At 46.3% G+C, this 24,070-nt stretch overlaps 1 protein-coding gene across 3 annotated transcripts in view; it reads right to left on the bottom strand.

Moving 5' to 3' along the window:
* Positions 1–3,826: 3,826 nt before the first annotated feature.
* Positions 3,827–24,070, bottom strand: part of CANT1 (calcium activated nucleotidase 1) — a 62,688-nt gene continuing 42,444 nt past the window's right edge. For all 3 annotated transcript variants that reach the window (XM_033962464.1, XM_033962463.1, XM_033962465.1), the window contains exons 3-5: positions 6,668–7,313; positions 4,942–5,145; positions 3,827–4,298 (exon numbers count right to left, since the gene is read on the bottom strand). In XM_033962464.1, the coding sequence (XP_033818355.1) occupies positions 3,928–4,298; positions 4,942–5,145; positions 6,668–7,295 (1,203 nt within the window). In that variant the 5' untranslated portion in view covers positions 7,296–7,313 and the 3' untranslated portion in view covers positions 3,827–3,927. The remainder of the gene's footprint in view (positions 4,299–4,941; positions 5,146–6,667; positions 7,314–24,070) is intronic.

Consider the following 24,070-nt stretch of genomic DNA (forward strand, 5'->3'; position numbering starts at 1 on the left):
GAAGAAAAGAGCGTTCATCCTCTACAAACAATCAGGGAAGTGAGAATCCAAGGAAGACTATCTGGCAAAAATCCATGCAGGACTTACACCCTAAATGGTGAGATCCTAGCAAGGACTGTAGCAGAACGTGACTTGGGGGCGATCATTAGCGAAGACATGAAGACCGCCAATCAAGTGGAGAAATCTTCATCCAGGGCTAGACAAATCATGGGCTATATCCGTAGAAGTTTTGTCAGCTGTAAGCCCGAGGTCATAATGCCGTTGTACAAATCCATGATGAGACCCCATCTGGAATACTGTGTACAATTCTGGAGGCCACATTATCAAAAAGATGTGCGGAGAGTTGAGTCGGTTCAGCGAATGGCCACCAGTATGGTCTCAGGTCTCAAGGATCTCCCGTATGAGGAATGACTGGGTAAGTTGCAGCTATACTCACTCGAGGAACGCAGAGAGAGGGGAGACATGATCGAGACATTCAAATATGTCACAGGCCGTATCGAGGTGGAAGAGAATCTCTTTTTCCTTAAAGGACCCACAGCAACAAGAGGGCATCCGTTGAAAATCAGGGGTGGGAAATTTCATGGCGATACCAGAAAATATTTCTTCACCGAAAGGATGGTTGATCGCTGGAATAATCTTCCACAACAGGTAATTGAGGCCGGCAGCGTGCCAGATTTTAAGAAAAGATGGGATTGGCATGTGGGATCTCTTCATGGAGGTAGTTAGGGGGTGGGCCATTAGTGTGGGCAGACTAGATGGGCCGTGGCCCTTTTCTGCCGTCATGTTCTATGTTTCTATGACCTTAATTTTGGGAACAGAGGTGGTCTCTCAGCCTGCTTTGGCCTTGCGTCATCATTTTCCTTTAACTTTTGAAGAGGAAGAAGTTGCATTTTGTAAACTCTGGTTTACTAAGGCTCGATTGGAGCTGGCCTCTTCCCCAGACGCTTGTGATAGAGTGATAGCCAAGATGGATGATTGATATGTTTTGTATCAGCTCATTGCTCGTAAATACCACTGTTTGGGGCGGTTTGCCCGATTATGGCATTGCAATGAAACTTGGAAAAGTGGGAACTGATTTGCTTGTTGGGGACTGGGGGAATGCTGTTTGTTTGCTGTATCAATTGCTTTCTTTGTATTGGCACTTGACATGGGGAGTGCTGAAGAGTCCCTGCACTCCTCTATTATTGTATGTTTTACTTTGCTTTTGTCAATAAAAGTTATCAGTTAAAAAAATAAGTATTTTTATATATTTTTAAAAAGCACAGGATCAATGATTGGTGAATAGTATTTCTATATAGATTTTAAGCCAAGTTTCGCCCTGTCTCTCCAACCACCCCCAGAAAGTGAGCAGGTTACATGCAAACACACTCCACGTGCTCCTCACATGTTCTAACTACTGTTCCCTGTCATTTGTGCCCCTGCAAGCACTTTCCTCCACTCTCCTGGCATCAGAGGAAAGAGAGTACATGGTTTACACCTGGGGAAGAAGATGAAATTAGCGAAAGATAAGTATGGAAGGGAACGAGTCAAGAACAAGATAAGCTGAAGTCAAGAACTGAATGAGGAAAGAAAGAAAAGAGAAGCGATATACGAACAGGATATCACTAGAAGACAGGAGAACAGGACACATTGGGTGGGGTTGACCTGCTGAAATAATTTCCATCCCTTACAAAGAGGCCTTTCCATTCTCACTGTCTGCTGGAAGGATTACAGACTTTATCTGGACAGTACCATTATGCTATGGTATTCTCCTGACCACAACATACACCCCAGTGTATGTGAAGAAAAGGAGGGAAATGCTTTCCAAACAATCCAGGTTGGAGGAGGGACAGTTTAGTCCCTTAGGGCTTGGACAGGTAAAGAGTTCAAAGGGTCCTGGATTTCTGTGGTACAACCAAAGCAGTTGACATCTGTTATATGCAGGTACTTTCTCTGTCCTCAGTGGGGTAGGAGAAGAAGCTGGCCTGTATCTGGTGTCCTCTTACAGAAGAACATCTCTGACTTTTCATTTACTGAAGCTATTTCTAGATGTAACCAACCTGGAAAGTAGAAGAAAAGAAAGGAGAAAGATACCAAAGCAGTGTCAATCCAGGAGTCTTCCTAAGTCCATGAGGGAGAGGAACAAAAGTGCACAAAATTCAAGCAAGAAATCCAGTACTAGGGGTGTTTGAGGAATCAAGGAACCTCATGAAGACCTCAGGGAATCCAAAGTGCACAGATAGTGAAGGGAGATGTTCCAGAAGAATTTGGGAAAGGATCAGCACCCAATTCTGCAAATCAGCATTGGAATCCATTTCCACTGACTGTTTACTTTGGAGGAAAACTTAATTTGGAAGTTGGAACCCCTTATCCTACCTTGTCCAGAGCACGTCCTTCAACTTTGAGAGTATACCTTAGCCCTTGGTTTTCATTTCCAGTTCTGGGAGAGCCAACTGTTTCAGAATATCCCTAATGAGTATGCATGAAAGATTTGCATAATTTGGGAAGCGCTAGGCAAGTGAATCTCATGCATAGTCATTAGGAATATTCTGAAAAGCTGACCCATTGGCAGCTTTTTTAGGATTGCAAGTGAAGACCAAGGCCTTAAGCCATGGAGAATCAATTCACATCATGTTTGGCTAAGGATACAAGGGAAAAAGACCTGGAAGTAAGTGAAAGCCCTAGTGGTATATGATAAGAATCCAAAACAGGGGCTACAATAATGATCTGGGATTGAAGAGAGCAAGCTTATTTTTAATCCTGACAAATCATGGGTAGTCCTATTTACAGACTGTGCTGATAAGATGCTAGCAACACCCATTATCCCACTGACAACCTAAGAATGATCCGCTCTATATACTCACATTGTCATCCTCCTGCACTGAACATACCAATTCACTCTCTGGCCATTAGTCAGCTTGATTACTGCAATGTACTTCATAAGGGACTCAGAACGAGAGATCTCAGATGCTTACAAATAATCTACTGGGCACAGGAAATATGATCGTGTCTCAACTGTACTGAAAGACGTCCACTGGCTGCCAATCGACCGCGAGTCACTGCTTCTTGTCCTTGGGAGAGCTCTCTTTCCTCTCCTAATTTCTAATCCATTAGTGCCCCTCCAGAGCTCTATGGTGTTCACATCAAAATCAACTTCATTTCCTCTTTCCATGCAATCACCCAGTGCTCCATCTTTTCTACCCAAGGGCCTGAGCTTTGGAAACTGCTGCATCTTCCTTCCTTAACATAATTTAAATCTGGCCTCAAGACCTATCTTTTTACTGACGCTTATGACCAACTTGTGCATCCATGGGCAGTGCAACTGGGCTACATAATTACCTGTGTTTCCTTCCCTCTTTTTTCTCTTATTGATATTGTAGCTTCCCCACTCCCTCCCCCCCTTCCTCTTTGTTATGAGTCTAGTTTATCTACTTTTCTCTCCTTTTATCCTTTTTAAACCATTAAGCCGCTTAAACACACATAAATCTTTCAATAAACTTAGAAACTTTAGTTTTTTAGCTTGCCTCTCCACTTGATGCCTGAGGCAGCTTACCCTATCACTGGCCCTGTGCATCTCAGTAGGGAACTTGAATGAGGAAGGAAAAACAATAGCCACAGTTCCCAGAGGGGGAGGAGCGATGCCGCTTTTGGCCATGAGGACAGAAGAGGAATGACAGAGAGAAGCAGTGACAGTCTGAATGATGGCAGAAGGTCAGGAGGTGCTGGATGAGGTAATTAATGGTAGTGGCCTGGGCTAGAATTAGCAGCAATCACACCCTCTGCATCCCAACCCCAGCAGCCTATACCAAGCACACATTAAAGCCTAGTCAGTGGCCAAAACACAAAGTGAAAGAAAATAAAACCTGTTTATTTCAGAAATCCTGCCAACGTGGCACCTTTCTGCTTTTACATTCATTCTGCTTGAAATAAGATTTTGTTTTGTCCATTTTAAATAAATTCTATTCCTTCATACTTTCTACTGCCAATCTTAGTTTCTGGTAGCAGAAAACGTCCATCCAGTGTAAAGGCCATGATGTATGTGGCCACTTTCCCATTGTCCTCCTCTGATTTCAGTGCCACAATAATCTGATCGTCCGTGTAGGGGATGAACTTGAAGGAAGAGAAGCCATGGGTGGGGTTCACATCACCAATGTAGCTGACAGATATGTCTGTGAAATCGTGAGTGCTTTGAAGGAGGAGGTTTGTCCCTCTCTGCTCATCATCCTTCTCATTGTAGCGCTGGCGGCTGGCACGGCGAGGCATGAAGAACCATCCTTGGAGGTTATCATTCCAGGCTGCAGACTCATGGATCAGGTAACCTGGAAAAGAGCGTAGACGCCAGTCTTAACAGAGTTCACTATCTTCCTGCCATGTATATACTGCTATTCAAGAATGCACTCCCCCCACTCCTCACAAGAGAGAGGAGCAGCAGGACAAGAGAAAATCTGTTTTTGAGGAGATTAGAAAGACAGCTGCACTCATTCCCTTCTAATTCACCGCCCTAAGTGTTTGATTCCATGTTGCTGTGATTAATGACATGAAGTGAGAGTGAAATCCCACACAAGAGAGTCTGAGGGGGGCAAATGAGAAGGGGTGAGCTGCCTAGTTCACTCCCCAAAAAGGTGATCTTTTTCAAGAAGCCCCCTTCCCCCCACCTTATGAACCCAGAAGCACCCTCTCTTTGGCACAATGCAAGACTAACATCTCCAACCCATCCTAGCACACAGCTCAACTTCCAAACTCATTTGTAAACATGACCCTGACTGAAACAGAGATGAAACCATTTCAATCATTTTTGGCTTTATCAGATTTGATCCTCTCATTAAATCTTCTACCTGCTCACAGCACTAAATCCCCAAACTGTTTACATTTGGGCAAATGCCCAACGCACAGTCTCTCTCCTTCAAAGTGTTTCATGACAAAGTAGTGCAATTAAAAGCCCCCTACCCATGTGCAGTTTACCTGGGGGGTTAATTGATGCGGCAGATCTTAACGCATTATAATTGGATACCCAGTTCTCGTGGTACACGTCGCCTTTCGGACCGATCACTTTTACCCACTGGGGGTTGTCATTCAGCACTTCTCCAGTTGTGCTGGTCCACTCCTTGCCCAATCCCCCCACGTACAGCTGCTCATCTTTCACAGCCAGCCACTCAGCTTTAAAACCTGCAGGAAGAAAAGGACATTCACGCCTTCTTGAATAGAAATTACTGCCTCTCCCATTTACATGTAGTCACTGAGAAAATTACAATGCCCCCTTCCCCATTCAAGGACAATAACAGTCTTCCTTCATTACTTAGATCCATGAACCTAAATCTCTCCTTTCTTGTTATACATAATACTGGGTGCTCAAAATTAACACCCGACGGGACCCGTTTCGCCAACAATGGCTTTTTCAAGGGTTCCAGCAGGGAGCACTATACAATATAAAATAAACATATTATAGTATAAAATATATACAGAATAAATTGTTATAACATGATTTCCTGAAAAGTACTGTATTTTAACTTATATAATTATTAAAAGACCATAATTAATCTCTAAATCTATGTGTAATTACATACTAAATTTATCAATTATTAAATTATTGAATTGTTATTTATCAAATTCATCCTGACTCAAAAAATACCTCAGATATTAATACCTTTGAGAGTAATTGTATACTATAGAAAATATAATAAATGATATAAAATAATCACTTCATAATTACATATTGAATGATATATAAATATCCAATAGATACCAATCCAGTAAAAATAGATAATCAACCAGTCTAAAAAGTAATAAAAATTGAGGAATTGGCTATAAACTTCAGCATTGAACAAATAATAATCATAAACCCACTTATACTGTATAATAAATTTATATATATTGAAAATATATTATAAATACTCTTTTAAAATTCTTCATAATAATTTTTACAATTATTATCTGGTTGATTATCTATTTTTACTGGATTGGTATCTATTGGATATTTATATATCATTCAATATGTAATTATGAAGTGATTATTTTATATCATTTATTATATTTTCTATAGTATACAATTACTCTCAAAGGTATTAATATCTGAGGTATTTTTTGAGTCAGGATGAATTTGATAAATAACAATTCAATAATTGATAAATTTAGTATGTAATTACACATAGATTTAGAGATTAATTATGGTCTTTTAATAATTATATAAGTTAAAATACAGTACTTTTCAGGAAATCATGTTATAACAATTTATTCTGTATATATTTTATACTATAATATGTTTATTTTATATTGTATAGTGCTCCCTGCTGGAACCCTTGAAAAGCCATTGTTGGCGAAACGGGTCCCGTCGGGCAGTATAGCTTGGAGCAAGAATAATTGAATATATGAAGAAATTTCAATAAAGACATAAGAAGAAAGTACAAGTTGGTTTACTCTTCTTTTTTGCATCTTTTCCTGCTGAGTGAGGATTTGCTTTGTTTGGAGTTTCCAGTTTCCTCACTTTTCTATCTTCAGAACTTGTTCTTTAGTGCTCAAAATTAACCCCAAAAGTCAAAAAGCTTATGAATTAAATCAAGAATTAAAATCCTACCAGACTTATCCCTCCCTTGCTCCTCCTTTGGCTTGGAGTTGCAGGCTGATCCATACAACTATAGTCCATTCCCTTTCTAGCTAATGGTTTCCATTTGGATCCGGACGGAACACTCACCTTTACTCACTGTGCCGTCTCCATCGGTCAGAATTACCCAGGGGATGACTCTGTTCTCCTGTATCTGATATACCACTCCCGTCCTGTCATCCACAGAGTAGAGCTTGCCATTGAAGACTGCCAGCTCTGAAAGCTCCATTCCTCTGTCCTTCTCAGCCAAGTGAGACTCCAGTACAATGTCATCTTTGTCCCACTCCACAGTCACTCGGTCCCAACTATTTGACAACATCATATAGCCCATCTTCAAGTAACTGAACCAAGTACTCTTCTTGGTGCTCCTGGAGTCTGTATCTAGGTCTGCAATGATCCCAATTCGAAACCGCACTCCTTCAGTGGTTTTCTGCACAGGGGAGAGCGGATACGTGTCATTGTATCGCTCCCCCGAGTGTCTACTGAGCTTCAAGGTCTGACCATTTGGTTGTGTGACTCTTGCTACAGAAGATCGGTGGAAACAGTAAAGGAAGAGCACCAGAGCAATGCACATGAGGGACATAAGAATCGCCTTCCAGCGGGGGTGAAAACGGGGATCAGCAGACTTAGTCATGGATGCTAGAACAGGAAGACCACCAACACTGATGCGAAGTGAATGCATAGAATCAGTACATTCCAGCAGCTCAGAAGATTTCATAGGGCAACAGAGAAGAACCTGGCAGGGAGAACAATTGAGATTCAACTACACTGTAACCAGGCTGCAAAGGAGACAGAGAAACAAAGCAGCAGCACACAACAGACCGAGAAAGATCTCGGTCAGCAGAAGACAATGGAGCAGAAACAAATTAGTTACAGAGAGAGGATCTGTCATTGCAGTAAACAGTAGAAAGAGAGAGCAAGAGAGCACGGAAGTGAGCACACATTTGACATGACAGCGATTCTCACAGCTCAAGCACAGGGAAGGGCTTTTTTATACCCAGGCAGATTCATTCATATGCAAATTGGAATCAACCTGGCATTGAATGCATACACAGTGACAAAGTACTTGCCTGGATCAGATCCTATCTATCAGATTGGCAATGGCTCATCACCACGTTGGGTGCTGATTTGTGGGGTGATCAATACTCTCACTTTTTTGTTACTATCTATTTCAAGCTATAAGCTGAGTTCAGAGGATGCATGCACACCAGTGGTACCTTCTTTTTGGCAACTTCAACTGGAGTGTACAAGGAAGAGAATCTACCCCGTTGCTGGTCCAGCTGAATGGAATAAGTTACCATTGATACTCAGGAGGCAGAAAAACTTGACAGTTTATAAATGCTTATTCAGACAGCACTTACTTTACCCATTTTAACAGCAATTCCACAAACTTTGCCAGAACCCAGGTAAAACTGACCTCCTGTGGATTTGTCACACAGGTGGATCTATACTTAACATCAAAATCTCTTTTGAGAGTCAGGGGATGCGGCGGGTGCCCAAAGGGATTATTTTGAGCATATATAGTTGTCTTAACACTAGAAGGTTATGGAAGAGGAAACTGCTCACCTTTCCTCCTCCTCCAAACCCACCACCTGTTCCTTTCATCCGATTCCTACCTGCCTACTCGGATCCATCGCTCCCACTGCTATGGTTCCTGATGTCTTTCAAACATGCTGTAGTTATGCCCCTCCTTAAAAAGCCCTTGCTAGACCCTATGTCCCCCTCCAACTACTGCCCTATCTCCCTCCTCCCCTTCCTATCCAAACTACTCGAAAGTGCTGTTCACCGCAGTTGCCTGGACTGCCTTTCTTCTCATAATATTCTTGACACACTTCAATCGGGTTTTCGCCCTCTCCAGCCTACGGAAACTGCCCTTGCTAAAGTCTCTAACGACTTGTTCCTGGCCAAATCCAATGGACTCTACTCTATCTCGATCTGTCTGCTGCCTTCAACACTGTTGATCACCGCCTCCTTTTCGACATGTTGTCCTTGCTGGGATTCCGGGGTTCTGCTCTCTTCTGGTTTTCTTCCTATCTCTCTCGTCGTACCTTCAGCTTATGTTACAGTGGATCCCCCTCCGCCACCATCCCGCTGTCTATTGGCATACCCCAAGGCTCTGTCCTGGGCCCTCTTCTCTTTTCCCTATATACCGGTTCTCTTGGTACGCTGATCTCCTCTCATGGTTTTCAAAATCACCTCTATGCTGACGACTACCAGATCTATCTCTCCATGCCAGATATCTCTGCGAGAGTTTTATCCTGCCTGTCTGACATTGCCGCCTGGATGTTTTGCCGCCATCTCAAACTGAATACGGCTAAAACTGAACTCCTTATCTTTTTGCCTAAACCCGCCTTCCCCCTTTCTTCCCTGTCTTGTCGGCTCGTAACCTTGGAGTGATTTATTTATTCTATTTATTTATTTATTCAATTTTCTATACTGTTCTCCCAGGGCAGCTCAGAACGGTTTACATTAATTTATTCAGGTACTCAAGCATTTTTCCCTGTCTGTCCCAGTGGGCTCACAATCTATCTAGTGTACCTGGGGCAATGGGGGGATTAAGTGACTTGCCCAGGGTCACAAGGTGTAGCATGGGTTTGAACCCACGAACCCAAGGTGCTGAGGCTGTAGCTTTAATCACTGCGCCACACTTTTTGACTCCTCTCTCTCTCTGCTCAGATCCAACAGACCACCAAATCTTGTCGCTTCCTCCTCTATATTATAAAAATCCATCCTCTTCTCTATGAACACACACCAAAACCCTTGTCCATGCTCTCGTCACCTTGTGCTTAGACTACTGCAACATATTTCTCTCAGGTCTCCCGCGCACCTGTCTCTCGCCTCTTCAATCCGTTCAAAAAGCTGCTATGTGATTCATATTCTGTGCTATTCTCACATTACCCCTCTCCTCAAGTAGCTTCATTGGCTCCCCATCCATTTCCGAATACAATTTAAACTTCTCTTGCTGACTTACAAGTGCATTAGTTCTGACGCCCCCCCCCCCCATTATTTCTCCTCGCTTATCTCCCCCTATGCTCCCCCCCCCGTGATCTCCGCTCATCGGGCAGCCCCTCTTATCTGTACCCTTCTCTTCCAATGCCAATTCCAGACTCCGTCCCTTCTTTCTTGCGGTGCCTTATTGAATACATGGCTCGGCAAAATGATGTTAGAAGCTTCTTCTTATTTAGACTTTAGAAAATTGCTAAAGACACAACTATTCAACAGCCTGGTATCTTAACATTCTTTGCTTTTTTAACATATCTTCCAATTTTATTCACGTTTATTTTATTTTGATCTATTTATTAGAATGGAATCGCTATGGGTTAAAATACCGGGAAGGAAAGGGCCTGAAATAAAGATGGGCCTATACTATCGTCCACCTGGGCAAACTGGAGATATTGATGAAGAAATGGAAGCCGAGATAAAGCGAGAATGCAAAACATGGTTATTATGGGAGACTTCAACTACCCCGGAATAGACTGGAGTTTTGGAAGCTCAAAATGCGCTAGGGAGACAGAATTCCTGGAGGCTATATAAGATTGCTTCATGGAGCAGCTTGTTAGAGAACCAACGAGAGGAAATGCCACTCTGGATCTAATCCTAAATGGGTTAAGGGGACCTGTAAAGGAAATAGAGGTAGTGGGACCGTTGGGAAACAGTGATCATAACATGATCAAGTTCAAGGTTGAGGTAGGAATACTGAAAGGAAAGAGAACCATAGCGACAACTTTCAACTTCAGGAAAGGAAACTACGAAGCACTGAGGGAAATGGTAAGGAAGAAACTTTAGGAACACTTCCAAAAAAAAAGGAAAACGGTAGAACATGCCTGGTCTTTTCTCAAGAACACGGTGAGCGAGGCACAAAATCTGTATATCCCCAGATTCAGAAAGGGGTGCAAAAAGAGTCAAACAAAAGACCCGGTGTGGATAACTAAAATAATGAAGGAAGCGATAGGCAATAAGAAAAATTCATTCAGAAAATGGAAAAAGGACAAAACTGAGGGGAACTGGAAAGAGCACAGGAAGTATCAAAAAGAATGTCACCGAGTGGTTCGAAAAGCCAAAAGAGAGTATGAAGAGAGGCAAGCAAGGGAAGCACGAAATTTCAAACCGTTCTTTAGATATGTTAAAGGGAAGCAACTGGCTAGGGAGGAGGTGGGACCGCTGGACGACAGAGATAGGAAGGGAGTGGTGAAGGAGGAGAAAGAAGTGGCAGAAAGACAGAACATGTTCTTTTCGTCTGTATTTACAAACGAAGACATATCCAACATACCGGAACCTGAGCAATTCTTCAATGGAAATCAAGCAGAAAAATTAACATCCATGGAAGTGAGCCTTGAAGATGTACGCAGGCAGATAGAAAAAACTGACAAATCCCCGGGTCCAGACGGAATCCATCCAAGGGTTCTGAAGGATTTAAAGGAGGAGATAGCGGAACTACTGCAGCAAATTTGCAATCTATCCCTGAAAACAGGCATGATCCCGGAGGACTGGAAGATAGCCAATGTTATGCCCATCTTTAAAAAGGGATCAAGAGGTGACCCAGGAAACTACAGACCGGTGAGTCTGACCTCGGTTCCGGGGAAAATGGCGGAAGCACTGAAAAAAGAAAACATCGATGAACATTTATTCAAGTCTCTCTGCAATTCTTTGCAGTCCTCTTTAGTCCGAGCTCCATTAAATAGTTTGGTGTCGTCCGCAAATTTTATTATCTCACACTTCGTCCCTGTTTCTAGATCATTTATAAAGATATTAAATAGCATTGGCCCGAACACCGAGCCCTGCGGGACACCATTCGTGACCCTCCTCCAGTCGGAGTAGTGACCCTTCACTCCTACCCTTTGTTTTCTACCCTCCAACCAGTTTCTGATCCATCTATGTACGTCTCCTTCCACCCCATGGTTCTTCAGTTTCCGGAGTAGACGTTCATGGGGCACCTTGTCAAAGGCTTTTTGGAAATCTAGATATATGATGTCTATGGGGTCTCCTTTGTCCATCCGTCTGTTAATCCCTTCGAAGAAGTGCAATAAGTTTGTTAGGCACGATCTTCCCTTGCAGAAACCATGTTGGCTGGTTAACAGAAGCTCATTTTTTTCAAAATGTTCATCAATGTTTTCTTTTATCAGTGCTTCCACCATTTTCCCCGTAATCGAAGTCAGGCTCACCGGCCTGTAATTTCCCGGGTCCCCTCTTGATCCCTTTTTAAAGATGGGCGTAACGTTGGCTATCTTCCAATCCTCTGGGATCACGCCTGTTTTCAGAGATAAGTCGCAAATTTGCTGCAGTAGTTCTGCTATCTCCTCCTTTAATTCCTTCAGAACCCTTGGATGTATCCCGTCCAGACCCGGGGATTCGTCAGTTTTTAGTCTTTCTATCTGCCTGCGGACGTCCTCAAGGCTCACTTCCATGGATGTTAATTTTTCTGTTTGACTTCCGTGAAGAATTGCTCAGGTTCTGGTATGTTGGACATGTTTTCGTTTGTACCGTATTTTCACGCATATAACGCGCGTGTTATACGCGTTTTTACCTACCGCGCATACCCCTCGCGCGTTATATGCGTGAGCGCGGTATACCAAAGTTTTAAAACATAGTTCCCACCCCGCCCGACGCCCGATTCACCCCCCCAGCAGGACCGCTCGCACCCCCACCCCGAACGACCGCTCGCACGCGCTCCCACCCGCACCCGCATCCACGATCGGAGCAAGAGGGAGCCCAAGCCCTCTTGACCGGCCGACTCCCCGACGTCCGATACATCCCCCCCCCCCCCGGCAGGACCACTCGCACCCCCACCCCGAACGACCGCTCGCACGCGCTCCCACCCACACCCGCATCCACGATCGGAGCAAGAGGGAGCCCAAGCCCTCTTGCCCGGCCGACTCCCCGACGTCCGACACATCCCCCCCCCCGGCAGGACCACTCGCACCCCCACCCCGAACGACCGCTCGCACGCGCTCCCACCCACACCCGCATCCACGATCGGAGCAAGAGGGAGCCCAAGCCCTCTTGCCCGGCCGACTCCCCGACGTTCGATACATCCCCCCCCCCCCGGCAGGACCACTCGCACCCCCACCCCGAACGACCGCCGACTTCCCGACAATATCGGGCCAGAAGGGAGCCCAAACCCTCCTGGCCACGGCGACCCCCTAACCCCACCCCGCACTACATTACGGGCAGGAGGGATCCCAGGCCCTCCTGCCCTCGACGCAAACCCCCCTCCCCCCCAAGAACCTCCGACCGCCCCCCAGCCGACCCGCGATCCCCCTGGCGACCCCCACGACCCCCCCACCCCCCTTCCCCGTACCTTTGGTAGTTGGGCCAGAAGGGAGCCCAAACCCTCCTGGCCACGGCGACCCCCTAACCCCACCCCGCACTACATTACGGGCAGGAGGGATCCCAGGCCCTCCTGCCCTCGACGCAAACCCCCCTCCCCCCCAAGAACCTCCGACCGCCCCCCAGCCGACCCGCGATCCCCCTGGCGACCCCCACGACCCCCCCACCCCCCTTCCCCGTACCTTTAGTAGTTGGCCGGACAGACGGGAGCCAAACCCGCCTGTCCGGCAGGCAGCCAACGAAGGAATGAGGCCGGATTGGCCCATCCATCCTAAAGCTCCGCCTACTGGTGGGGCCTAAGGCGCGTGGGCCAATCAGAATAGGCCCTGGAGCCTTAGGTCCCACCTGGGGGCGCGGCCTGAGGCACATGGTCGGGTTGGGCCCATGTGCCTCAGGCCGCGCCCCCAGGTGGGACCTAAGGCTCCAGGGCCTATTCTGATTGGCCCACGCGCCTTAGGCCCCACCAGTAGGCGGAGCTTTAGGATGGATGGGCCAATCCGGCCTCATTCCTTCGTTGGCTGCCTGCCGGACAGGCGGGTTTGGCTCCCGTCTGTCCGGCCAACTACTAAAGGTACGGGGAAGGGGGGTGGGGGGGTCGTGGGGGTCGCCAGAGGGATCGCGGGTCGGCTGGGGGGCGGTCGGAGGTTCTTGGGGGGGAGGGGGGTTTGCGTCGAGGGCAGGAGGGCCTGGGATCCCTCCTGCCCGTAATGTAGTGCGGGGTGGGGTTAGGGGGTCGCCGTGGCCAGGAGGGTTTGGGCTCCCTTCTGGCCCAACTACCAAAGGTACGGGGAAGGGGGGTGGGGGGGTCGTGGGGGTCGCCAGGGGGATCGCGGGTCGGCTGGGGGGCGGTCGGAGGTTCTTGGGGGGGAGGGGGGTTTGCGTCGAGGGCAGGAGGGCCTGGGATCCCTCCTGCCCGTAATGTAGTGCGGGGTGGGGTTAGGGGGTCGCCGTGGCCAGGAGGATTTGGGCTCCCTCCTGGCCCGATATTGTTGGGGAGTCGGCGGTCCTTCGGGGGGGGGGGGGGGGGATGTATCGGACGTCGGGGGGGGGCATCAGGCTTTCAGGATGGGGACAGACCTTCAAGGGGGGACAGTGCACGGAAGTCAGGGGGGGTGAACGGAGAGTCGGGACAGCGCACGGAAAGTCAGGGCGGGCGAAAGGAGCGTCGGGCAGCATGCGCGGTATTCCCGTGAGCGCGGTATATCAAAGTTTTTGTGCAAATCATCGTGATTTCTGCGCGCTATATTCGTGTGCGCGTTTTATACGGGTGCGTGTTATTTGCGTGAAAATACGGTAAATACAGACGAGAAGAACATGTTAAGCCTTTCTGCCACTACCTTCTCCTCCTTCACCACTCCCTTCCTGTCTCCGTCGTCCAGCGGTCCCACCTCCTCTCTAGCCGGCTGCTTACCTTTAACATATCTAAAGAATGGTTTGAAATTTCTAGCTTCCCTGGCTAGCCTCTCCTCATACTCTCTTTTGGCTTTCCGAACCGCACGGTGACATTCTTTTTGATACTTCCTGTGCTCTTTCCAGTTCCCCTCAGTTTTGTCTTTTTTCCATTTCTTGAATTTTTTTTTTTTTTTTTGTTATTATTTATTTATAATTTTATACATTATTCCCAAGCATAAACATCTTGTACAGTAAGATTGTTTTGAATACAAATAAAGAAAAAGAAAACAAATTACAATACAATATAGAAGATATTAAATATCATAACATCTTCTTCTTATAAAGACAATCTCTAGTCCACAATAATTGGATCCTAGACTTCAATAGGGTGGATTAAAACAAAAAGATCATAAGATTAATCTTATACTTAAGAAAATCTAAATGGATGAAATCACGGGGAGCTAATCATGTATTTCTGTTGTTACTTCTATTTTTTCACCTTTCTCAAGACGTTTCAATGCCACAAATTTGGTTAGGTGTGTCGGATCGAAGAAAACATATTTATCAGAACCATAATGAACAATACATTTACAAGGAAATCTAAGGAAAAATTTCCCTCCCACTGAAATTACACCAGATTTTAATAACAAAAACTGCTTTCTTCGTTTTTGAGTCTCTTTGGTAACATCAGAAAAAATTTGTACTTTCTGACCCAGGAACTCTTTAGTTCTATTTTTAAAGAACATTTTCATAATCCAGTTCTTGTCTGGCATCAATACAACTGTTACCAGTAATGTCGCAGGTTTAACTAATTCTTTCATTGAACTTTCCAATAATGTAGTAATGTCCAATTTTGATTCCTGTTGTCCCTCGTTGATCAATTGCTGATCCAATTTTCTATCAGGCAGGTAAAATACTTGTGTAAATGGTGGAATTAATTCTTCTGAAACTGAGAAAATCTCCAAGAAGTATTTTTTTAACATTTCCCTAGGAGACATAGACGATATCCTGGGAAAGTTTAGGAACCACAAATTATTGGCTCGTTGGCCATTTTCAATCATTTCCAGTTTCATCCTGATATTTGTACTATCTCTAATCATAGTTTCTTGTACTTGTTTGACCCCTACTATCTCATTTTTATTTTTATCTGAGGTAGCTTTGACTATAGTCAATTCTGATTGCATTTGAGTCAATTCTTGTTCCTGCTTATCAACTTTCATTTCTAGTGCTTTAAGTTGTGGATTCAATGAATTTCCCAGTTTGACTACTAAGTCCCAGAGAGACTCCATTGTAATTTCAGTGGGTTTTTCAACCAAAAAGAAGGAAGTCTCACCTGCCATGCTTGTAGGAATCGAGTCTTGTTGTATCTCCCTTTCCTTTGATGTTCCAGCCGCAGTATCTCTCTCCAGACTTAAAAAGTCTTTTGATAGATTCAATACATCGCTCGAAGATGAACCAGCCTCCTGGGCTACCGGCACTGCCTCTGTGGACGTGACTTGTGCCTGCGGTGAGCTAGTATGCTGCGGTTGGGGGGGAGTATCTCTTTCTTCCGGGCTCAGCGTGACCTCTAGCCCCTGGATTCTGGCGGCGTCACCCCGTACCGCCAAGTCCTGCGGGCGATTCCCCGAAGTTGCCGGCTCCCTCTGAAGCCGCGTCAAGAGGCGCTCAATAGTGAGTGGAGGAGGAATTACAGAACGCCGCGAGGCTCCGGCGGCACTTCTCCCTCTCCTCTTAGGCATGAGGAAACCTTCAGAGCAAGCTGAATATCCAGAAAAGGTAAATTATAAATCTACCGAACGCTCAGGAGACGCTCCAAAATTCAACCACTCGCGGCCATCTTGGATCCTGGTCTCCTGAATTTTTCTTATTGCCTATCGCTTCCTTAACTATTTTGGTTATCCACGCCGGGTCTTTTGTTCGATTTTTTTTTGCACCCCTTCCTGAATTTGGGGATATACAGATTTTGTGCCTCGTTCACCAGGTCTTTGAAGAAGGACCAGGCATGATTTACCGTTTGCCATTTTTTGGAAGAGTTCTTAAGTTTCTTCCTTACCATTTCCCTCATTGCTTCGTAGTTTCCTTTCCTAAAGTTAAAAGTTATCGCTATGGTTCTCTTTCCTTTCGGTATTCCTACCTCAACCTTGAACTTGATCATGTTATGATCACTGTTTCCCAACGATCCCACTACCTCTACTTCCTTTGCAGGTCCCCTTAACCCATTTAGGATTAGATCCAGAGTGGTATTTCCTCTCGTCGGTTCTCTAACAAGCTGCTCCATGAAGCAATCTTGTGTAGTTTCCAGGAATTCGGTCTCCCTAGCGCATTTCGAGCTTCCAAGACCCCAGTCTATCCCGGGGTAGTTGAAGTCTCCCATAATAACAGTGTTGCCGCTTTTGCATTCTCGTTTCATTTCGGCTTCCATTTCCTCATCGATATCTCTGGTTTGCCCGGGTGGACGATAATATAGGCCCATCTTTATTTCAGGCCCTTTCCTTCCCGGTATTTTAACCCATAGCGATTCCAGCTTGTTGGTCGTCTCTGCTGTGTCCATTCTTGCGGATTGTATGCTTTCTTTTATGTATAGGGCTATTCCACCTCTTTTTTGTCCTCTGTTTGGTCTTTTTTCCATTTTCTGAACGATGCTTTCTTGTCGCTTATCGCCTTCTTCACTGCATTTGTTATCCACACTGGGTTTTTTGTTCTATTTTTTTTGCACCCTTTCCTGAACTTGGGGATGCACAGGTTTTGCGCTTCGTGCACAGTCCCCTTGAGTAAGGTCCAGGCCTTTTCTACGGATTCCATCTTCCCTATGTTGCCTTTGAGTTTCTTTCCCACCATTTCCCTCATGGCATCATAATTTCCTTTTCTGAAGTTGAGTGCCGTCGTTGTGGTTCTTTTCCCCTTTGATGATCCAATTTCAAGCCTGCACTGGATCGTGTTGTGATCGCTGTTACCTAGCGGGGCTAATACCGCCACCTCCTTTGCTGGCCCCCCTAGTCCGTTGAAGATTAGGTCAAGAGTGGCATCGCCCCGTGTTGTTTCCGTGACCAGTTGCTCCATGAAACAGTCCCTTGTGACCTCTAGGAATTTGGTCTCCCTTGCGCAGTTTGAGTGTCCAATACTCCAGTCTTTCCCAGGATAGTTGAAATCCCCCATCACCACCACATTTCCGCTTCTGCATACCTGCCTCAGTTCAGCCTCCAGGTCCTGGTCGATTTCTTCCGGTTGTCCAGGTGGGCGGTAGTACAGACCCAATTTAATGTCTGCCCCAGTTCCTCCCTGTAGCTTAACCCATAGTGATTCCAAGCCATCCGCCCGTACTGTTATTTCCATCCTGGCTGAGGGTATGGAGTCTTTTATGTACAGCGCCATTCCTCCACCCTTTTTATGTGTCCTGTCTCTCCTGTATAGTTTGTACCCTGGTATGGCCACATCCCATTGATTGTCCTCAGTCCACCACGTTTCTGTGACTCCAATTATGTCTAGGTCCTTTTTGCTGGCAGTGATTTCTAGTTCTCCCATTTTGGCCCTCAGGCTCCTAGCATTTGTGTATAGGCAGTTTAAGACCCAGTTTTTTGCCCTCTCTTTTTGTCCTGTCTAAATTAGATTGTAAGCTCTTCTGAGCAGGGACTGTCTATTGTGTGTTAGAATTTAGTAGTAGACTTGCAGGGAAGAAGAGAGAGAAGGAAAAGGAAAGAGAAAAGCTGAACCAAGGGGATAAAGGAAGAGTGAGTGAAATATTGAACATATCGGAGGAAAGAGTGTGAGAGACACATTGGTGTAAGGGAGTAAGAGAAGAGAGAAGCTGGACACAGGGAGATATACAAAAAGAGGGAAGATGGTTGACATGGATGGGAGCATAGGAACAGGAACAAAAAGGGGAAGGTTGCATCTGCATGGGGATGGTATATGGACACAGAGGGATAATGCTAGACATTGGAGGGTGTATGGATGCAGAGAAGATGGCTAGACATGGGGGAGAATAAGAACGCAGAAGGAAGATGCTGGACAGGGGGGCATAGGGATATAGAGGAGTAACACTGTACCCAGGAGGAGGGGATCATAGAATGGTGAGATGATGGAGGCAGGGAGATGGGCACAGGGGAAATACTAGAAAAGGAAGTTTAGGAGATAGAGAAGGGAGATGCTTGCTGAACATGGAGGAAAAAGCATACACAGAGATGGAAGATGAATGATGAGCATGGAGAAAAAAGTCATGTCAAATAGTCAGGAGACCCTGGCAAATGAATTAAGAGTAGACAGAAACAGAAACCAGAGCCTGAGACCAATGTGATGTAAGAATAAAATGACCAGACAACAAAAATAATTTTTTTTTTCTATTTTGTGATTAGAATATATCAGATTTGAAATATGCATCCTGCTAGAGCTGGTGTTGGACATAACTGGGGACTCCAAAGCCCAGGCTGTGCTGCTTTAGCTTCCAGTTGGCTTAGGGCTGATAGGTGCACTCCCCTAACACTGTTCCTGCAATGTGTGACTGTGGTATTCTGTTAGCATGATTTTTCTGTGTAACATTCTGTAATAATTTGGCTTATTCAGTTTTCTCAATAGTGGAGGGGAGATAGGGGTTTTGTTGATCCTTGCTCTGTATTATTTGTGTTTATAAAATGATAATTGTACAGAATATTTTTTCTTTTTATACTTTAATAAAATAAGTTCAATATAAAATCATAACTATTTGAGGCTTGTGCGGATGGGATCAAACGGTTTGCGGGGATGGGGACTGAGCTCGCGGTGACGGGGCAGAGACAGGGACTAAACTCATGGGACGGGGCCTGAGCTCATGGGGACAGGGCAGAGATAAATTTTTTCCCCGTGTCACTCTCTAGCTTGGGCCTGTCATATGAACAGGCGGTATAACAAGAAGTAGCCATCGCTTACCCGAAGTCAAGTAAGTGGAATCGATGGTCTCCTTGACTCATCTAGCAATGGAAGCCCTAGACGCAGCCATACTCCTGTTTTGGCCAGCGAACAACACAAAGAGGTGATCTGAACGGCGAAAGTCATTAGTAAGGTGGAGATAATGCAGAAGTATCCTACGTACATCCAGGAACTGCAGCGAAGAGAACTTCTCCCCCCAATCCTCTTTCCTGAAGGCCGGAAGGAAGATAGACTGGTTAACATGAAAGGACAATACCACTTTGGGAAGAAACAAAGGAACAGGTCTCACAGACACACTGGAATCGGAAATGCGCAAGAAAGGGTCTCAACAAGACAACGCCTGCAACTCCGACACTCGCCGGGCCGAAGCCATTGCGACAAGAAAAACGGCCTTCAACATCACATCCTTCAAGGTTGCATTTGCCAAAGGCTCAAAGGGAGGCTTTTGCAACCTCCCAAGGACCACTTTAAGACTCCACTCCGGACAGATTCTTTTAAGAAGATAGCGAATATGTTGAACCTCCCTTCAGAAATCGAACCACATCAGGTTGAGATGCCAGAGAACAACGAGCCACGCGGCCCCTGTAACAAGCAAGAGCAGCCACTTGAACTTTAAGAGAATTCAAAGCCAAACCCTTGGCCACGCCCTCTTGAAGAAAGGAAAGAATGTTAGAGAGCGAAGCCTGGAAGGGCGACAGACCTTGAGCAGCACACCACGAATCGAAAACCCGCCAGATTCTAGCAAACGAGGCCGAAGTAGATCTCTTTTTCGCTTGAAGAAGAGTGGAAATAACCTGTTCGGAATAACCTCTACGTCTCAGCCGCACCCGTTCAAGAGCCAGGCCGTAAGACCAAAGCGGGATGGATTTTCCATGTTGATTGAACCCTGAGTCAGCAAGTCCAGAGTCACCGTAAAGAGCAACTGATCGCCCGTCGACAGTCAAATCAGGTCCGCATACCAAGGATGACGCGGCCAATCCGGAGCTACCAGGATCACCGTTCCAAAAAAGCGAGTCACGCAATGCAATACCTGACCTATCATCGGCCAAGGAGGAAACCCGTAAAGGAGACACTCCGGAGGCCAATCCAGAGCCAATGCGTCTATCCCATCCGACGCCTGCTCCTTGCATCTGCTGAAGAACCGAGGCAGCTTTGCCATTTCCGGACGAGGCCATGAGATCTATGTCCTGGAGACCCCATCGTTGCACAATGAGGTCAAACGCTTGAGCGGAGAGACCCCACTCCTCGGGATCCAGAAGATTTCTGCTGAGGAAGTCCGCCTGAATGTTCGCTTGACCCGCAATATGAGCCACCGATAGTAGAGGAAGATGAAGTTCCGTCCATTGAAGGAGAAGCATGGCTTCTTTCGCTAATGGAGGACTGTGAGTACCGCCCTGCCTGTTGATATTCGCCACCACCACGACACTGTCCGAAAACACCCTCATTGGATGGCCCTGAATCATAGGCAGGAACGCTTGCAGGGCGAGCCTTGCCACTCTCAATTCCAGAAGATTGATGGGCCATTGAGCCTCCTCCGGCGACCAGTGTCCCTGCGCCGAGGACTGCAGACAGTGAGCTCCCCAGCCTAACAGACTGGCATCTGTCGTCACGATCATCCAATTCGGAGTCGCCAGAGGCATGCCCTTGAACAGATTGAGATCGCCGAGCCACCAAGACATGCTGAGCGAAGCTTGAGGTGTCCATTGCAGACGACGATCGTAATCCTGAGACACCGGGGACCACCGAGAGAGAAGTGACTGTTACAGCGGTCTCATGTGAAAGCGTGCCCAAGGCACCTCTTCCAGCGTCGCCACCATTGATCCGAGAACTTGTACATAATCCCACACTCTTGGTCTGGGCGACTGCAGAAGGCGCACCTGAGAGCGTAACTTCTCTCCCCCTGATCGCAGAGAAGAAATACTTTCCCCACCTTCATGTCGAACAGCACTCCCAGATGTTCCAAGGACTGGGATGGAGTAAGAGAGCTCTTCGGAAAATTGATCACCCACCCTAGGGATTGAAAAAGAGAAATCATCCCTCAAGTCACCGACAAACTCTCTTGTCTGGACAACACCTGGATCAACCAGTCATCCAAGTAAGGATGCACTCGAATCCCTTCCTGGCAAAGGAAAGCCGCCACAACAACCGTCGAGAACATCTGCGGAGCCGTGGCTAGTCCAAACGGTATCGCTCTAAACTGATAGTGTTGACCCAGGATAGCAAAGCGAAGATACTTCTGATGTGGCGGCCAAATGGGGATGTGCAGATAAGCCTCCTTGAGGTCGAGCGCCGTCAGGAATTCCCCCGACTGGACCGCCGCTATGACTGACCTCACTGTTTCCATCCGGAAATGACGGACCCGAAGAAAGCGATTGACCCTCTTGAGATCCAATACCGGTCTGACCGAACCTCCCTTTTTGGGCATGATGAAGTAAACTGAATACCTCCCCTGCCCCCTCTTGCCGCTAGTTTTCAAGGACCAATCACATCAAAGAATGATGCTTGTCTGGGTAGCTGTATCCTTGCACACACAGATGCTCATAACATTGACAGATTCTTGCGTGTGTGATGTACTTGTCATCTATTCCTATTGTACACTTACAAAAGCAATTTTTCAAGATAAAGTAAAATTCTTGAATTTCTCATGGCACATAGTTTGAGAGACACTGTAGATTAAATACTCAAAGTGATCCCCTAAATCCAAGCAACCTGCTTCTATCATCTGTGACAACTGCACTGCCTCTCTCCTTACACTGAGAAGGCAAGTCTTGTCATAGTGGTTTACGCCAGTGTTCTTCAACCTTTTGACACCTATGGATTGGCAGAAATAAAATAATTATTTTGCGGACCAGCGATTGAAGAACACTGGGCTAAGTCGTGGCCCAGACCTCGCCCCCCAAATAGTCTAAATTGTGACACCATTTTTTCCATTCATTTGTATGTGTATATATATATATATATATATCTACACACACACACACACACACATATATACAATATAATCTTATTAACAACACATAATGGTTAACCACAAAATTAAACTACACAAAGCACACTGTATGCTTCTCAACATTCATTCCTACCAGAAAACAGATAACCCCATGCAACTATGGGACCAAAAACTAAATGTACTAATATATACAAACAAACCCTAAGATGCAAGAATCTGCATGCAGTACAATTCCAGAGAAAAAGAAACAAATGCATTTCTTCCTGAACAGTGCAAAATATAGACACAGCAGATGTAAATTCTCAAAACTGGCACAATTCAATCACTAAATTTAAAAATAAAATCATTCCCCCTACCTTTGTTGGCTCCCTCCGTGCTGTGCCTTAACTTATGGCCTGCTCCCACCTGGCTGTTTTATGCCCCCCCGGTGTTATTTTCAGGCCGGCTCCCTCTTCCTCACTAACGCAGTGCACAAAGCCGCAGGCAGCGTCCCGCACTTCATCTGGAAGCAAGTTGTGATGTCAGAGAGAAGGCTTCTGGTTCAGGCGCAGGACGCACGTAGGAATCGCTGCCCACAGCTTTGTACACTGCAGCACTGAGGAAGAGGGAGCTAGCCCAAAGATAATGCCACATCGATCGCACTGCGGACCGGCGGCTGAAGAACACTGTCTCAGGCCCGATGCAAATGCCAGCCCTGTGGATCAGCAGAAAAATTTCTACAGACCTGTAACGGTCCGCGGACCTGCGGTTGAAAAAGCACAGTTACTTACCGTAACAGGTGTTATCCAGGGACAGCAGGCATATATTCTCACATGTGGGTGACGTCATCTACGGAGCCCCAGCGCGGACAGCTTTTCAAGCAAACTTGCTAGAAGTTTCAAGTTTGCACACTGCACCACGCATGTGTCTGCTTCCTCGCCCACTAGAGGGCGCGTTCCACCTCGTGGTCCTCAGTTCCATCACTAGCAAAGAAGCCATCCCCGGGGAGGCGGGTGGGTTGTGAGAATATATGCCTGCTGTCCCTGGATAACACCTGTTACGGTAAGTAACTGTGCTTTATCCCAGGACAAGCAGGCATGATATTCTCACATGTGGGTGACCTCCAAGCCAACCAAAAAAAAAGGGCAGGTGGGAGGATGGCAATTTATGAAAACAGATTACGTAACACCGACTGGCCAAACCGGCCATCGCTTCTGGACAAAGTGTCCAGGCAATAGTGGGAGGTGAACGTATGAACCGAAGACCAAGTGGCAGCTTTACAAATGTCCTCCATGGGAGTAGATCGGAGGAAAGCAACCGAAGCTGCCATCGCTCGGACCTTATGCCCCGTGACACGCCCCGAGAGCGGGAGACCAGCCTGAGCGTAGCAAAAAGAAATGCAAGCAGCCAACCAGTTGGACAAGGTGCGTTTGGAAACCGGATGTCCCAGACGATTAGGATCAAAGGACAAAAACAATTGAGGAACCTTCCGATGAGACTTGGTACGTTGGAGATAAAATGCCAACGCCCTCTTACAGTCAAGAGAATGGAGCGCCGTCTCGCCAGGATGGGAGTGGGGCTTAGGAAAAAACACAGGAAGGACAACGGACTGATTCAAGTGGAAATCCGATACAATCTTTGGCAAAAATTTCGGATGCGTGCGCAAAACCACCTTGTCATGGTGGAACACCGTGAAAGGTGGATCCGCAACCAAAGCTTGCAACTCACTAACCCTTCGAGCCGATGTGAGAGCAATCAGAAAAACCACCTTCCAAGTAAGGAATTTGAGAAGGGATACGTCCATAGGCTCAAAGGGAGGTTTCATCAGTTGAGCCAGGACAACATTCAAATCCCAAACAACAGGAGGAGGCTTCAGAGGGGGACAAACATTGATTAGCCCCTTCATGAACCGTTGCACCATAGGGTGAAGCGAAAGAGCACGA

The sequence above is a fragment of the Geotrypetes seraphini genome, chromosome 10 (assembly GCF_902459505.1).
Source record: "Geotrypetes seraphini chromosome 10, aGeoSer1.1, whole genome shotgun sequence".
NCBI lineage: Eukaryota > Metazoa > Chordata > Amphibia > Gymnophiona > Dermophiidae > Geotrypetes > Geotrypetes seraphini.